Source organism: Syzygium oleosum, unplaced genomic scaffold (assembly GCF_021117445.2).
Source record: "Syzygium oleosum isolate NSW1041296 unplaced genomic scaffold, Sole_v2.1 Sole_v2.17, whole genome shotgun sequence".
Lineage (NCBI taxonomy): Eukaryota > Viridiplantae > Streptophyta > Magnoliopsida > Myrtales > Myrtaceae > Syzygium > Syzygium oleosum.
Window position 1 is genome coordinate 4012369 of NW_026607501.1, and position 16255 is coordinate 4028623.

The following is a 16255-nucleotide window of genomic DNA, read 5'->3' on the forward strand; positions in this document are numbered from 1 at the left end:
AAAAATTGCACTGTTCATCGCGAGTTTACTGTTGATCGTCTTCGAAGTTACTATTCATCGTCTTCTCGTTCGGCCGGAGCTTTTCCATCAAACGCGTTCGTCGGGTTCATTGCCGACCCGGTGTAGCTTGACCCAACCACCACCAGACCCACTGTCGCCATCGCCAGCAGCCACACCTTCACCAGCAGGCCCCTCGGCCCCTTCACGAAGATCACCAGGACGGAAAGCGAGACCTCCTCAACGCATCATGAACTCTCTTTCCCAGATCGAGAGACTTTGAACTCCCGCACGATTCCAATAATGCGCCGAAAATAGCATAATCCGCACAAACCTCCTGCATCAAACCCATCAGATCAGCTCCCTCCAAACCCCCTCCTACCGACCCCAAACTCTGCTCCCTCGGCTCGCCTCCCGCACGATTCTCCTCCGCCAAATTACGAGCATCCTTCGAAGAAGCTTCGCGGCCCTATTTGCGAGGCGGGTTTTCGATCCTATCCTTGGTGGTGGAGCGAGGGCCCGCGCCCTCTCCTACAGCGTAGGCGTAGAGGGGTCGCAGCCCGGGACTCTTCAGCGGCCGGAGAGGCAGCGTCTTGGGACGGAGATTGACGAGGTTCAGCGTTTGTGGGTGTCCGAAGTCCGGCGAGATCCTAGAAGCGGAAGTGTAGAGCGGGGGAGAGACGAGGGAGGCGGCCTTTGCTTTGCTTTGACGAAAGAAACATAAGGCCAGGGTGTCGTCCTGGTGATCTTCTTGGAGAGGCCGAGGAGCCTGCTGGTGAAGGTGTGGCTGCTGGCGATGGCGACGGTGGGGCTAGTGGTGGTTGGGTCGAGCTACACCGGGCCGGCAATGAACCCGGCGAACGCGTTCGACGGACGAGCTCTGGCCAAATGAGAAGACGATAAACAGTAACTTTGACGACAATCAACGGTAAACTCACGATAAACAGTGCAATTTTTTCTTGGAGAAGACGATGAACAATGCGATGAATAGTGATTTTGGACGGAAAAAAAAAGTTTGGATAAATATGTCACAAAATGCATAGTTTGGAGTTTTTAGTATTACAAAAAAAAGTCTGAAGTAAATGTGTCACAATTGGCATAGTTTGAGGCTTTGTGTCATGAAAAAAAGTTTGGAGTAAATATGTCACAAATGGCATAGTTTGGGATTTTTGGTGGTATTAACCCTTTGAAAAATGATTTTTTCTATAAAAAAATCGAAATTTATTTTTCAAAATATGACTAGGTATCGGCGCTTGAATTAAAAACTATGCTCTTGGTTATAGAAACCCCAACGCTCATTTCTTGGCCAATGGCAGCAGGGTCGAGTCCCCAGCACTTGAGCCTGAGTCTGGGCGTTGGGGACCGAGCCTTGGCCTCGATAGACTCGGGCATGGACACCAAGGTCTTGAGCTCGACCTTGATGGACCTAGGTCCGAGGGCCGGGTTAGAGGCCCGGGTGCCGAGTTAGAGGCCTGGCCTCAATTGACCTAGGCTTGGGCGCTAGGTCTATTAGGTCTTAGGCACTAGGGTCCGGGGCTCAACCATGATAGACTTAGGCTTAGCCGCCGGGGACTTGGACCCAACCTCTATAGACTTGGGCCGGTGTGCTACAGAGCCGGGCACGGGCACCAAGTTCTTGGGCTCGATTTCAGTGGACCCTAGATCAGTGCCCATGCCCATGCGCGAGAGTCGGGGATTTGGGCTTGAGACCCCAGTGCCCATGCTGAGTTCCTTGGCTACCCATGCGTTAGTCATTAGCGCTTGAATAATGTTTGTCGATTTTTACCAAATAACGGAAAATATTTTATACTTCATTATTAGGTCTTAGTCAAATACCGAAAAATATTATTATTTTCCTGGAAAATGACTTTCTAGAAATTATTTTTCAAAAATATCACATTTTTCGCGAAACAAACGGAGCCAAATTGAATATTCTTTTTCCACCCTTCCTAAACTTATATTCATCTATCCTTTGACTTAATTCCCTCATCTCTCGTTCTCACGGTACTTTGTCCATTCTTCGTACTTTCCTGCTAAAATTTGAGATACAATTCAAATTTAAACTACTTATTCGAAATTTTTCTCTCGTGAACAGTCACATAACTCTACCAATGAGTAATGCAATTCTAATCATATCCCCGCAAGATGGTACACATTGGCATCGATGATATATTTTATTTCTTACAACCCAGGATATCCAAGGTTTTCACTCGACCAATCTTCGGAATGCATGCAAACCACCCTATCTATGTGCCTGCAAGGCTTTAGCCATAGAAGCACGAGCCTAATCCTCGAGATCATTATGAGCATGTGAATCGGGGGATGATCAGATCTCAAATCTGCAAATTACTAGGTCGAATTAAGGTCAATAACCACCTAGTGCATTCTAAATCCAAAAAAGTACACTTTGCCAAATTGGTTCCAAAAAAGTGGAACAACATGACAAATTATAACCGTTCCATAAAGTTAATGGGTCCATTTAAACGCTCAATAAGAACTTGTTGCATCACTTTGTAAATCAAACTTTCCTATCCATTGCATTGCTCTCATTCCTTAGCTTTCACTCCTAAAAAAAATAATTAAAAGTAATAACTGTAAAAAGGAAGAAGAAGAAGAATTGGCTTTAACCCTAGAAATTATGAACGAATACAACATCTCGCACATGGCGCCATAATTGCAGAACTGTCGGGGCATCTTCATCATCAGACCGACAAAAGTCGAACGCATTTTTACTGGAGTCGTTCCTCTTTCTTTCTCTCTCTCGTCTCTTTGCCAACTTCTCTTCTCTCTCCAGACGGATAGATGTGAACAAGAAGCATCTTCGCCGAAAGAGACACGAACGCCCCGCAACCATCAAGAAAAAGCAAGACTCCACCCTTCCCCTTGCCTTGGTTTTTATAATTCATGGCAAGCCAATCAGTGGATTGCTTCCTGAATCTAACGTGATTCCTCCCAAGTCTCTTGCCTTTTCGTAGACTTATTAACCTCGCTTTCTTGCAAGCATTGACCTCCCTCATCATCACCTTCTTCCTTTTCTTGTTTTTTTTTTTTGGTAAGTTTCTTCCTTTTCTTGTTTTTTCATCTTTTTCAATTTGGGTTTTCTTGATTATTAAATTCATTGGGAGTGGAGGGGCGCTCTGTAACTGTCCAATGAGACCCTTTTCTCTACTACCCAGTTCAAAATTTTTCAAATCTCACCAAGGAGAGAGAGAGACAGAGAGAGAGAGAGAGAGAAACAGTGATCCCTCACTCTTGTGAATGAGCCTACATTATCCTGTGATTATTTTTTTCTAGGGATCCCCGTAAGAAAGATTGGAGGGTGAATAAAAAGTCGGTGAGCAAAAGATCCAGGTGATATTCTTGAAGCTGTTCAGGTGTTAGGGAAGATGACACCCAATTGGGAGCTCGAGAACTGTTGCAATCACGAGCAAGTTGTGTTCTTGATCTCCGTCTCTGTTTGCACTGTCGTTATACTCGCGGTATGGTCTCTCTCTCTCTCTCTCTCTCTCTCTCGAGACAGTGTCTCTTAGATCAACTCTCTCGTGGCTGGCCTTTGAGGATGTGTTAAACTTCTGTGAGGTTTTGCTGTAGTCATGCCCAAAACATTGAGCGCTGCTTTTCTCTTAAGTGCCCATTTATAAACTTTTGCTACCCAGGTTGATTTGCATCTGTACGGGAGTCTTACTTCGTTCTGTTTTTCAGTTTAGAAACATCAGAACTTGGCAGATTTGGCTCTCTCTCTCTCTCTCTCTGGTCACGTCAGTACTTGTGCTGTAGAACCGGTAAATCATCATAAAAGGGCTATTGGGTATGTGAGATTTTGTAGTAAGAACTTGAACTGAAACCATAAATCCGTTGAAATCATGACGTAGCAGAAAATAGCTCTAGGAAAGGTCACTAAGGGCCGATTTTCCCCAGTACATATCAACTAAAGTTTAACTTCAGTACTCTGAAGTGCAATTTGGGCATGCACTCGCTCAGAGACCTAAGTTTTATTCATCCAAAAGCGAAGATATTCCAGCAACTTTTGATCATATTGCCTGTCGCTCTTTTATGTTCTCACTTGTAAGTTTTGTCTCCCTATTGTATACTGACAGATCCTTCCTTCTGTAGCTATGGAGGACAGTATTGCTGAAGCCATTTAAGCTCGTAACAGTATTTCTTCACGAGGCAAGCCATGCCATTGCTTGTAAACTAACATGTGGCCACGTAAGAATCTTTCTTTAGCCTCATCTTAGATTTAGTAGGAGGCCATTCATTTGCATAGAGGTAAGTCATTGCGATGCTTTCACTGATTGCTTTTCTTTGCTGTTGGCGAAGGAAAACATATGACTCATTGCTTTAAATACACTCTCAGGTGGAAGGAATTCAGGTTCATGCTGATGAAGGTGGAAGTACTCAAACCCGTGGTGGAATATACTGTTTCATCCTGCCAGCTGGATGTATCAATTCTAACCTCCGCATTTTCCTTTGTCATCTCGACATACACTGATTGCCTTAACACAAAAACCATCCGTTTGAATTTTGGAATTCCAGCATGACATGAGAGAGTAATAGTCGGTCATTTAAAATCTAGCTTGTAGAGGATTGATTGTATAGATTGTTTCTTCAGTATCGCTACAAATCTATGATTCATTCTCTAATTGTCATGGCCTTTCAGATCTCGGCTCATCATTCTGGGGAATGCTCTTTATCCTTGCTTCTACAAATCTTCTTACATCTAGGATTGCAGCAGGTTGTTTGCTCGTTGCTCTTGTTATTGTCCTATTTGTGGCTAAAAATGTGAGTCTTTGTTCTCCTATTCTAGCTTCTAAATTGAGGGTCTTCAAAATATAGTGTTGGATTATTCTATAGTTTTTAGTTTCATGCTTATCAGCTCAACCAATTACAGAAGGTGGGAAGTTAACATACGTGCACTTATGCTAATCAATTTGTGTTGTTGAATGAAGTTGGAGAAAGAACTTTTTCACAAGTTGCAAAATTCTATTCTTGACATGAATAAGTATAGTTTTCTTTGCAGTTGACTTGTACCATTTGACTTGTGCCTTCCCATGGTGTTTATAACGTAACTTACTTTTTTTGGACTGTTCTTGACTGATCGGTCATCTTTGATTTATATAATTTCCTCTTGTTTTTGCAGTGGACACTTCGAGGGCTTTGTATAGGTAGGTAATCATATGATCCAGATAAACTCTGGCTTTCCATGATACAATATTCACCAGGAATATGATTATTCTTCCTGAATTATGAATGTGGAGTTATCAGGATTTATTGTATTCCTTGGTGTGGTTTGGCTTCTCCAAGAAACAACAAAAGCTCGAGCTCTTCGCTATGTCATTCTGTTCATTGGTAAAAGAAACACGTGAATTTCTTATTCTTCTTCTATAGTGATTTTCTAGTCGTGTGGAATTCCTTCTATGTAACATAGTGACTGGAGTTTTGTCCCTTTTTCACACCTGCAGGTGTAATGAACAGCTTGTTTTCTGTTTATGGTATTTTCTGAAACTGAAGCATATTTATCAATTCGTGTAGAACATTGCTCTGATCCTTCTTATGCTATGGTATCACAGATATATATGATGATTTGATATCTCGTAGAGTCCACACCAGTGATGCGGAAAAATTTGCGGAAGTATGTCCTTGTTGCAATGGTGCTGGATGGGGTGCAATCTGGTGAGCACCTTACTTTGAAAGAAAAGTGGTCCTTGATGACAATATCTTCTCTTTTTTGATTTCCACTTGTAACGGTTGCTTGCTCTGTCTCGTGCACGTCTCTTCTTGTTGCACTTACTAATCACGATGAAACCCTCTTGCAGGGGTTTGATATCATTGCTGTTTCTTTCCGGGGCCATGTACCTTGGTCTAGTTATCTTGTCCTAAGGTACAATCTGAAATTCATTTAAATTTTTTTCTCCGGCGCTAAGTCAGATCTTTAGTCCCGCAGAATCCTTCAGTGCATTCTAATTGGTGCATGATCTCGTTCTGCTACCTGCAATCAATGAATTATCCTTGATGATAGTTGTCCGAAAAATGGTGCTGCCAATAGACCTTTATCAAAGTTCACAATACTTGTGCAAGGCATTTCAAACCTAAACAATATTGTTTCTGCATTCGTCAAATCCTTTGAAGAAACCACCATCTACGTTTGCTGCACTCTTTTCGAATGGATGTGCAAGTTTTAACTCTAAGATCATTCACCCCTAGACTTCTGGTTTCCAGTGGTTGAAGAATTTATCCTATGGCCTTAAATGTGGTTTTGTTTTCTTGTCCTAAATATGAGCAGAAGAATCAATATCTGAAGCCACTTCAATCAATTTCATTTTTTGTTAGAATTATTCCTCGACCATTAACTTCTATTAATGCTCTAGAATCTTCTTTCCACTTAGTTCCCCTGATTTTGACCAATTCGATTTCAGTCGACGACAGTATATCATCGTACTTTATATGATTTCAACATGATATGCACGTACCAGATATGCTTCTGCAAATACCAATGCGGCCTGACTCCATTTTTCAACCCTGAGCATTTTGGTCTACTCTAATTGCTGCAAATACCTAGTAGCATTCAAGCTGCTTCTGCTAAAAATGTTTTGACTGGATCTCTCCAGGTAATGCATTCTGGTCCAGATTCTGAAGTTGCGATGAAGCCCTGACACCATTTCAATGCTTGACTCCACATGACAATTTCTTGTTCCAACATTACATTGAATTAGGGAGGTATACATGATACCCGACTTCTGCGGTGGGCATCCGCTCATATGCAGTCCTCAGTTATAGGGTCTACAGGACAATACATTCACTGAGCTTTACTGCAAAAGCTGGGCAAATATACCAAAGTGATCTTAACATTTTCAATTGCCTGTTGATATCTTGCAGCCCTTACTGCTTTTTAAGCCTAACTATTTAAGCAACATTCCAAAAATTTTAATCCATCGAATCCCTCTTCCTTACAATGACAATCAACTTGGCAGGGAAGTGATGATCGTGAAAGTATTGCTCCAAATGCAGTTTCAGAACTACGTTCCAATCTGCCGCTCTCTGAGTTATTTCTCCAACCACAAACCCAAAACCTGACTGAAACTTGAATGAGGAGTGATGATATTTGGTGCTCCATCATCACATGACTGAAAATATTCGGTGGTTTGCGGCTACCACAACATCAGGTGACGTGGCAGTCATGTTTTTCTCTCCGTCAATAAAAAAAAAGTTGACTAGTGCGTGCTGATATGGTATTAAATAGAAAAAATAATTGCGTAGAGTTCATTATGAAAGTTCAGCCATGAAAGTTTCTTGGCTTCACTAGAGTCACCTCTCGTGATCGGCACCGCGTCCTACACGTCCAAGCAGAGCCACCCCTTCTAGCATCGCTAGCTATCGACCCAAGCTACCCCTCCGTCTGAACCACCCCTCCATCGTTGATTGTCCAAATCCAGATCTGGCGTCGTGCTTGTCCACATATTGTGCCTTTGTCGTTGCTCCTCCATGGCCATGAGCGACAGAGATCCCGCGGTCGATGGAGCCAACCTTCCGTTTTCGCTCATCGAGATCTGAATTTGTAACTTGAGTTGGGCCTTCGTTGTTGCTCCAAATATGACAGAGAAGGTCATCGGCCTGGATGCGGCACATGTGACTCTGCCGGTGGCGACAGTGTCCGGAGGTCGAGCAGGAAGAGAGAAATGGGCAGGTTCTAAATTTTTGTTCTTCCCCATTAGCTATATATGCGGTACTGTAAACACGTTACTCAGTTGATGACGTCACAATTGCAAACCACTGAACATTTTCTCCTTTCAAAGGAAAATAATGCAACTTAACTTCCAATATTTTCCACAACTTATATCGCTTACGATTATGCCGTGTTAGAAATATACCACTCATCTATTTTATCCACATAGAAGAGACAGTTCTCATGCAAACTGCAAAGGAGCAAAAACAGATGACCGACACAAATAAAGTCACTATCTGACTGGCTAGGTTATATAGCTTGAATCATAGCCCAAATCTCGTGATCCATACAATAACATGTGGCAACCTCTACTTCCAAATATCAAAAACGAGGAATTCCTGGCAGAAATTTTAAAGAAGTTCCAGCAACATTTTCAAGAACCGCATAGCAATTGTCAGCTGACATTGGCCTCCACTACAACTTTGAGAAGAATGAATCAGATCAAAAGTTGAGGATAATGCCTGATTCATAGGATAAAAGACAAAGTTTATAACGAGATAAATAGTAAAAACCCCCCAACAAAGGTTCAATCATCATAAGCCGACTTCTCTCGACGCCAAAATTTGGAGTATGAAACTAGAAAAGAAACATCTGATTTTCTTTGCTAGCAGGTCTATGCCTCCGTAATTGGATATTCGAACACAACTTCTTTGCCAGCAAGTTTCCTGTAGACAGCTGAAAAAGTCTCCAGCTTGTACTCTGTGCTGTTCCGTTCTTTCGGGTCCAAGAAAACCTATAAAACGGAGAAAAGAAAATCTATTCAGTATCAAACCACAACACTTGCGTACACAGTCAAACAAAGCAAGTAACCACTCTCGTGAGTGGCGAAACTTGATTCATTGGGGAGCGGCATTCCGTATAGTTAGAAAAGGGTCATAAGGTACTCTAAATTGAGGATGATCACTAAAGATCTAATGCGATATTCCCCTACCTTCATAACTTTGGAACCGTCGAGTCGATACCTAACGCGCTTTCCAACAATCTCAGCAGGCAATACAATGTCCTCAAGCATTGCATCATGCACCGTTGTGAGTGTGCGGCTGCGAGGGCGTTGAGCTGCAGAACCTTTCTTTGGCGGTCTTGATATCCTGCGGGTAGCAATCACAATCACATCCTGCAAAACCAACAGCATGTCACATACAGAGGAACTTTAAAGAATAGGAAGTGAGAATGAGCTACAACATTTTTCATCTAGAAACAAACACAACATCAAACAGGTAAAAAAGAAGATGGCAAGTCAAATAAAATAACAAGGAAAGAGAACTTCGAGAAAGGGAAGAAAACAAAATAAAAGTAGCTAACTTTGGAACTTCATTGCTATTCAACGAAAAAAATAATTTAAAACATGTCAGCTACAATGATGAAAAGAACATGAGTACTTATTGACGAGAAAAAGAGAGCAGACGTCTTCCCATTACCTTCCCACTAAGTTTCTTCTCAAGCTCTCGCACAAGCCTAACATGAATCTTGCGGAAAGCTTTTCTCAATCTATATGGAACATGAATAACAACAGCCTTTTTGCTCCCAGAAACATCAATTTCACTGCCAAAGGATAAAACAACCCTATAAGTAAAAAACCATTAAAACGCAAAAGAAAGAACAACTATATTTTATCAATTGATACAAAAGCATTTCTTTCTCAATGATAATCACGAAGCTCGAAATGCACTCTTACGCTGCTGCATTTATGTAAAGGTCCTTCAAGTCACTTTTCAGCTCCTGGTTGGTATTTTCCAAGTCAAAGAAGGACTGCAATAATTTTGAAAGAAGATGAGCATCAGCCAAGAGAAAACACATTCACTACAGAAAAATAGTTCGGCGAAACAAAAAAATTTGAAACACTAATATGAACTAGAAAGCAATCAAACCTGGGCAACAGACTCCTCAAACTCAGTGGGTTCAGCATCCTTGTCCTTGTGGATCTTCCTCCTCGACGTGTACATCTTGTCAAACCTGCTCGTTACAACAACTGGTCAGCTCGGTCATGACCAAATAAACAAACTCGTGCATCGCAATGAAAAACAGGTGCAAAGGCCCTTTTTTCGCACAATGTCATCACTTCCTTAAAAACCAACACCCCCCAATTCGACACGCATGGGGCATCGCACATGCTCTCGATCTCGATACTGTTCATTCGAAATCCGGGTTCCTCGACTCCATTTTTATTTACTCGTCTTTTTTATTATTGCGGAGGATAAAACCATCCCGACACGCATATGTAAAATGTCTCCACACCATTTCGCACACAATGTCGACGACAAGCATATAGACAACCAAACAACAGAAACTCGATTGGGTCGATCCTTCTCAGTGCCAAACGAGTTCCAAAAGCTTCCAACTTCGCTCATCCTCATCCAGAACACAAGGAAACAAGAGAAAAAGATGCAGCCCTCCACTCTAAAATCAAGCCACCCAGAACCTCGTCTCATCTTCCCAGAGAACCCCACTCCGAAAAAAGGCATCTTTCACTCTTCTCCAGCAAGAAAACATCAAATCTCCCAAAACCCATCACGGATACAGATCCGCTCGACCTCTCCGACGAACAAAAACCAAAATCACACGCACACAAGAGACCCGACGACGAACTACAATGGCAACTCTTGCTCTACCCTTTCGCAGCCATGCCCCCCGAGATCGAACAAGCGACGAAGAAGATGCTATTCCCGAAGAGGAGGAGAATACCTGGGAGCTGGAGGAGAGCCTGCCTGCTGCACAGTCGAGTGAAAACCCTACGGCTCTAGCTCGGTGGAAGGCGTCCGGCTTTGTCTAGGGTTTGGAGGATGAAGAGACACCGCCGCTTATATATGAAAGATTAGCGGCCCAGATGAGAGCCGAGTTCCCCCTGAAAAGACATCTAGGCCGTTGGTACGCGGCGAATTCTACAGGCCTAGCGGGCTCAATTGGGCCCGCCATACGGGCCGAGGCTATTCTCAGCCCATAATGGAAGAATGGGCTTTTCGGGCCCAGCACTGAATCATGCTACTCTCAGCTGTTGTTCGCTCAAAGCGTACGTTTCGAATCACTACATCATGCCTGCGCTTCAGATCACAGTCGATCCAGCTCCTATCAAGAGCTTCCATCCCATTGAAGAGTGTGGAATGATCAAAGAGGACGTTCGGGAAAGCGGGATGCTTCGCTCGGGATCCTCCGTCGAGGTTCCGAAGAAGAAAAGCGCGAAACCCCCCCTGCCAAGTTATTCGAGTTCCGAATCCCGCTCGGGACGGTGCAAACCCGGCGTAGTTCCGCTTGCCTTACCGACATGTCCCTTTTCGAGCGAGACGTATGGTAGTTGTGCCGATATCTTAAACTTTGGAGGGACGCGATCATTAGTAGCTCCTGGAGAAATAACCGCCCGACGCCATTACGGGGCGATGATGCGAACGGAGTCTTTGTGTTCTCTGATGCGAACTCGGCATCCAGAAGCGATGGATAGCTTCTCGAAATGCTTTGCCGTCCGCATCAAGAATGAATCCAAATGTATGCATTCGATGATTAACTGTTGCCCCACTTAGACTGGAGATCAAAGAACCGAGAGCAGCTCTTCTGGAGAGAAGCTTCATCTCTCTCTCTCTGCAACTCTTGCCAGTCCTCTTTCTACCCTTCACCTACATAATAATCAAACACAGAACCATACATCAGTGAAGATTAAGCTGAAAACAAGAAGATGAGATACGTCGCGATAGGGTGTCGCGCACGCTCGCATGTCTCGATTCATATGACGGTAACTACGCGGTTATCAATCAAACTTCCCCGACTGTTAGCTAGCTGATTCCACCGGCCTTCGCCGTGATGTGCGCGATGTAGTGAAGCAGGAGGTCGTCTTCTTCGAGCGACCACGGTCATTTCCTCGGCCGATTTCGACCTCACCATCTGTCCTTCTTAGGCACTCAGCCCTATTTTTCCTGCATACGTGTGAGCAGCATGCGTACATCATGTGTACTTACAAATAAAATAGTTTGATATATTAGTATGTATGACATTATCGTAAGCAAAGTCTCACACTATGCATGTTGTGATTTAAGTCCTATTACGTATGTGGAGATCACGTCGCAAAGACCCGTAAACCAGTATACACTTGACGAGATCGCCGTCGCTGTAACTCGAGAATGGTGTCAGCTAGCATTTACCAAAATACTTCTTTATGAATAAAATTACATGTTTTCAGATCGAACAAAATCGGGCATTATCTTCCAAGTCGCAACAACATCGTCTCGTATTACTGTACATATGCAAAATGAAAAGAACCAAAGGAAGGGATGAGTTTGTACAATCGAAGGATGTCAAGTAAGGTTCATGATTTGCTTATATCCAAACCCTCAAGTTCCACATGCACTGAAAACAATTATATGCAAAAACCACTAGGGGTGCCAAAACCCTAGCCATTATCAATATTTTTTGTATAACTCATAAGCCACTAGTTTAAATTCAATGCGGATGGCCTGCATTTTAGTGGATCCGCCGGAGTCGTCGACTCGATCTGATGCTCGAAAGTTCGCTCGGCGTACCACGTCTTCGAAATTCTCCTCGGAAATAGAACGAGAACATCGTCCGCGAAGGAGATCAAACACTTCTCCGAACTCTTTTTTACTTGGCCAGTATCTAATTTGCAGGCACAATGTTCTTGCCTGACCAATTTCTCTATCTTGGCTTATTATCTTCATCATCTGATCATGTAACATGAGTCTCTCAATGTGTCAAATTAGGGACAATAATAGTAATAAATCACAGGAACTTTGTCAGGCCTGAAAAAAGAAGAAGTTAAGAGTATTGACCAGTCTAGAGATATTAACACAAATAGTCCTTGAATTTCGGTCCAATGCGCAACGTCATTCTTGAACTTTTACTTTGTGCAATGTGGTCACTAACTTTGGCCTAATACGCAGTGTTGCTCCGGGACTTCTTGAACTGTTGGCAAGTATTCAATGTTGTCATTCCATTTGTTTCATTTTCACGTAGTTTAATGACTAAATTGAGCATTTACAATAATTTATGGATCAAATTAAACAAATTAAAAATTCAGGGATGGCATTACACATTGAACCAAATTTCAAAAACGTCATTTGCCAATAATCTATCTGCGACCGGTACCCGTATAGTATTTTGTCAATCCAAGTCTGCAAATTCTGTTTGGTTTTTCTTTTTTTTTTAACCCACATGTATCCAGCCTAGCCCTTAACCTATATAGTAGGGAAGCCCAAGTTCATTAGGCCTCCCTCAAAACCAAGTGCTTGTCGGCTGATTTTGAGTGCGTTTGGTTCAACTTTCAAAATGCTACTTGGGAGAATGCAAATACCTTTAGGTTAAAACCCTTTGGAGAAATGCAAGAGGCGTTTGGTAAAACATCATTTGTAAAGCTACTTTAGCCTAAGTAGTGTTTAGTAAAATTTTTTTGCAAAAGGGCTTTGGGAATTATTTTTTTTATTAAAAAACAAAAAACCCTACCGTACCTTTCGCCGGAGCCGGCGACTGGCGAAGGCTTACGGCTGCTGGCGAGCTAGATCTGGCGCCGGCGGCCATCGCCCGAGGTCGAGCGACCCCCGGTGAGCCAGATTTGTCACCGGCGGCCGTCGCCTGAGGCTAGGCGGCCGTTGTCTGGGTCGTGTGACCCAGGCGGCCGAGGCCTTGCGCGACCCAAGCAGGCAACGCCTCGGTAGTGGCGCGACCTCAGGTGGCTGTCGCCCGGGTCGTGCGACCTCGCCGGCCTGATCCAGTGTCGGCCGCCCTCGCCGGCCTCCCTCGCCGGCCGCCTCATGAAGAAGATGAACAGTAACAAGAGGGGCAAAATCGGAATAAGCCAAAATAAGTGAGGATAGTTTGGGGACAAAAAAATTTGGGTTCAGCATTTGTGGAATGCCGAAAGCCCAAAGGTGGTCCGGACCAGCTTTGGGCTTTCGGAATTCCAAATGCTAGCATTTGGCCAATGCTAGGCCGAAAATTGAATCAAACGGTTCAGCATTTTGGGAAGGAGCTTTCGAGGCCGATTTGGGAAGGAGCTTTCGAGGCTGAAAGCCCCTTCCCAAAGCTGTACCAAACGCACCCTTTATTCGTTCTCAAACCCTAAGATCCCCCTTTCATAAAAGAAAATCGTCTTAAGATTATCATGTGCGCTTGTTTTGCAAAAAATCAATAATTTTAAAAATATATATCTTTTAAAAATAATCGCTTGTACCATTTGCAAAAATGAATCAACGACAAACATCTTCATGATCAGTAAAAATGTTTGGGCATATTTAGTTATTTAAGACGAAAATATTATCCGTTGACTAATTTTTCAAATCAACACAAATGTTCGTTTTTATAAAAATTTTCAAAATCATTATAATTTTTTTTTTGGGAAATAATGCACCACTACTAAGGGTGATCAGTTTTAGAATTAGACCGGTTCCACCCTAGAACCGAGAACCGAAATGGTAGGGCCCGTTCCCCCGACACCCGGAAAGGGTTTTGGCAATTTCTTTTTCTTCACTATTTAAGAGAAAAGAAAAAAAAACATATTGGTCTGGTTCTGTCCGGTCAGTCCAAACAGTTCGATTTTGCACCTGGAACAGGAAACTGGGGACTGCTTGGAACTGGCCGGTTCGATCCGGGAAGGTTCCCATGCACACCCCTAACCACTAACGCCTGATCCAGAATTCCCTGCTTGTGCTGGGAAGCCGAGGTATAAAGACACAGGATCTAGAAAAGCAGAATATTTGCTGTCGGATAAAGATTCTGGAGCTGGGCTCACGTTCAAAAGCTGTTACGAAAGCTTCGAAAATCCATGTGTTAATCAAGACTTTGATTACGTTGGTCGGAAGATCCATAGCCCATCGATCCCAACACAATCTCTAGAAATATTTGACTTTAGATCTTCATTCACTTCGTAATCTTGGGCAGCAAATGGTTTGTTAGGGCACCTAATCTTTAGGTTCGCATTAATTTTTGTATTCATTTTTTCAATCTCGAAATCAATTGTCACCTAATTAATTTTCTATCTTTGGACTTGCTTTCTCAATCGGTCAAATGAGCTACCGCCTAGAAACTCCAAAACAACGGACTAAAAAAATCGGAGGAGGAGTCCTACCAGAAATGAGAGACGTCCTTTTAGAGGAAAACGGAAAAAATATTAATACCATTAAATATCCCAAATCGGTACATTATGACACATCAATCCCAATTTAATTTTCGTCTCACAAGAAATCTCAAATCAATACCCCACTATACATGTATACCAAATTAATTTTATCGCACCAAAAATCCTAACCGATACTCCTGATTTAAATCTGCCCCCTGTTACTTTTTTGTCCAATATTAGTCAAAATGTATATGTAGTATCAATATACATAGCAGACGAAGACAGATCTGATGAGGAGAAAATTAGTTCGAGTTAAACATATCATGAGTTATCAATTGGGATTATTAATGGTATTAAAAAATGGAGATAAGTGCACTAGAAGTCCTAAAACTTATCACGAATGTGCTATTAAATCCTAAAACTTGTCTTGAAAGTACAATCGAGTCCTAAAATTTCAAAAGGTGCAATCAAGTCCTAAAACTTGTCACGAAAGTGCAATCAGGGCCTAAACATTTCAAATAGTGTTATCAACGAAATGACTTGATTGGACCAATTTGATAAGTTTTAGCATTTGATTGCACTCTTAGAAAATTTAGGACTCAACTATACTTTCGTAACAAGTTTTAGGACTTAATTATACTTTTTGAAAGTTTTAGAACTCAATTATACATTCATAACAAGTTTTAGGACTTTCGATACACTTCTTCAAAAAAGTAAGAATCAAATTAGGAGACTGTCAATTTGGCAGCAAAATTTGAATGCAACCTTTTTAGATCGAGAAGTACAACTCTCCCATATAGTCGTTTCCATGTATAGGCGGAAAAAGCAGCCACAGAACTTTTTGTTGGACTATCCACTCATTCAACTCCATTAAACCTTCGTGGGTCACAGTCAAACTACTCCCAAATCAATAAATATCTCATTATGGGAAATGGGATTTGGCCTTTTCAACTGTCTAGCTAAAAATAACCTGTACTACCATAAGCATGGGCAATTTGGTATCAATTAGGGTTTTGTTCGTAGGGGAAATTTGTGGTGATTGGAAGAGGAGTAGAGAGATGGGAGTCAAATGTAGTTGAGATTTCCAAAGAAAAAATAGTGTAGATAAGATTAGACAATTGGACAATCGAAATCGACCACGATATCTATGAAAAAGTGAAAGGCGGTACCCTTATTAGGATTGAGACACGGTTGAATTGATAGTCCACCTTTACCGAATGTGCTCATCTTAGATTTAGATTCAAACTAAATATTAGGAATAAGAGTTCTATCGAGATTGATATGTTTATCACCACGTGTCGAAAATCGTGTCGCATGCATTAATCCTAGGTCAACTTTCCTATGCTAGACGAAATCCTCCACAAGTCGGTCGATCGAATGTAGATGCAGGTCATTCATACCATGATTAAGTTATTATCGAGTAATTATTTGTCTAATTCAATTTTCACGCCAAGGGTTATGTTGACTGAAGAACAAATGTA

The 16255-nt window shown here is 42.3% G+C and overlaps 2 protein-coding genes across 2 annotated transcripts; one reads left to right on the top strand and one right to left on the bottom strand.

Moving 5' to 3' along the window:
- The first annotated feature begins 3061 nt into the window (after nt 1-3061).
- On the top strand, nt 3062-6852 carry LOC115676666 (uncharacterized). Its single transcript, XM_030599624.2, has 10 exons — nt 3062-3476; nt 4111-4206; nt 4355-4439; nt 4658-4779; nt 5138-5162; nt 5263-5346; nt 5460-5489; nt 5568-5670; nt 5814-5878; nt 6606-6852. Exons 1-9 carry the CDS (start codon nt 3384-3386, stop codon nt 5875-5877), a joined length of 702 nt encoding a protein of 233 aa, XP_030455484.1. The 5' UTR covers nt 3062-3383; the 3' UTR covers nt 5878; nt 6606-6852.
- A 1238-nt stretch (nt 6853-8090) lies between these two features.
- On the bottom strand, nt 8091-10518 carry LOC115676667 (40S ribosomal protein S7). The gene is made up of 6 exons (XM_030599627.2): nt 10403-10518; nt 9589-9673; nt 9396-9469; nt 9139-9262; nt 8652-8834; nt 8091-8453 (listed from the first exon to the last, which is right to left on the bottom strand). Exons 2-6 carry the CDS (start codon nt 9661-9663, stop codon nt 8334-8336), a joined length of 576 nt encoding a protein of 191 aa, XP_030455487.1. The 5' UTR covers nt 9664-9673; nt 10403-10518; the 3' UTR covers nt 8091-8333.
- Between the last annotated feature and the right edge of the window lie 5737 nt (nt 10519-16255).

Bases quoted from the DNA above. Each gene is read 5' to 3' on its own strand.
- LOC115676666 (XM_030599624.2), top strand. From the start codon at position 3,384: ATGACACCCAATTGGGAGCTCGAGAACTGTTGCAATCACGAGCAAGTT. The intron at 4,207-4,354 runs GTAAGAATCTTT...ATACACTCTCAG, and splicing joins GTAAACTAACATGTGGCCAC to GTGGAAGGAATTCAGGTTCA. The intron at 5,490-5,567 runs GTATTTTCTGAA...ATGGTATCACAG, and splicing joins CAGCTTGTTTTCTGTTTATG to ATATATATGATGATTTGATA.
- LOC115676667 (XM_030599627.2), bottom strand. From the start codon at position 9,663: ATGTACACGTCGAGGAGGAAGATCCACAAGGACAAGGATGCTGAACCC. The intron at 9,470-9,588 runs GTTTGATTGCTT...AAATTATTGCAG, and splicing joins TTGAGGAGTCTGTTGCCCAG to TCCTTCTTTGACTTGGAAAA. The intron at 8,454-8,651 runs GTAGGGGAATAT...TCCGTTTTATAG, and splicing joins ACGGTTCCAAAGTTATGAAG to GTTTTCTTGGACCCGAAAGA.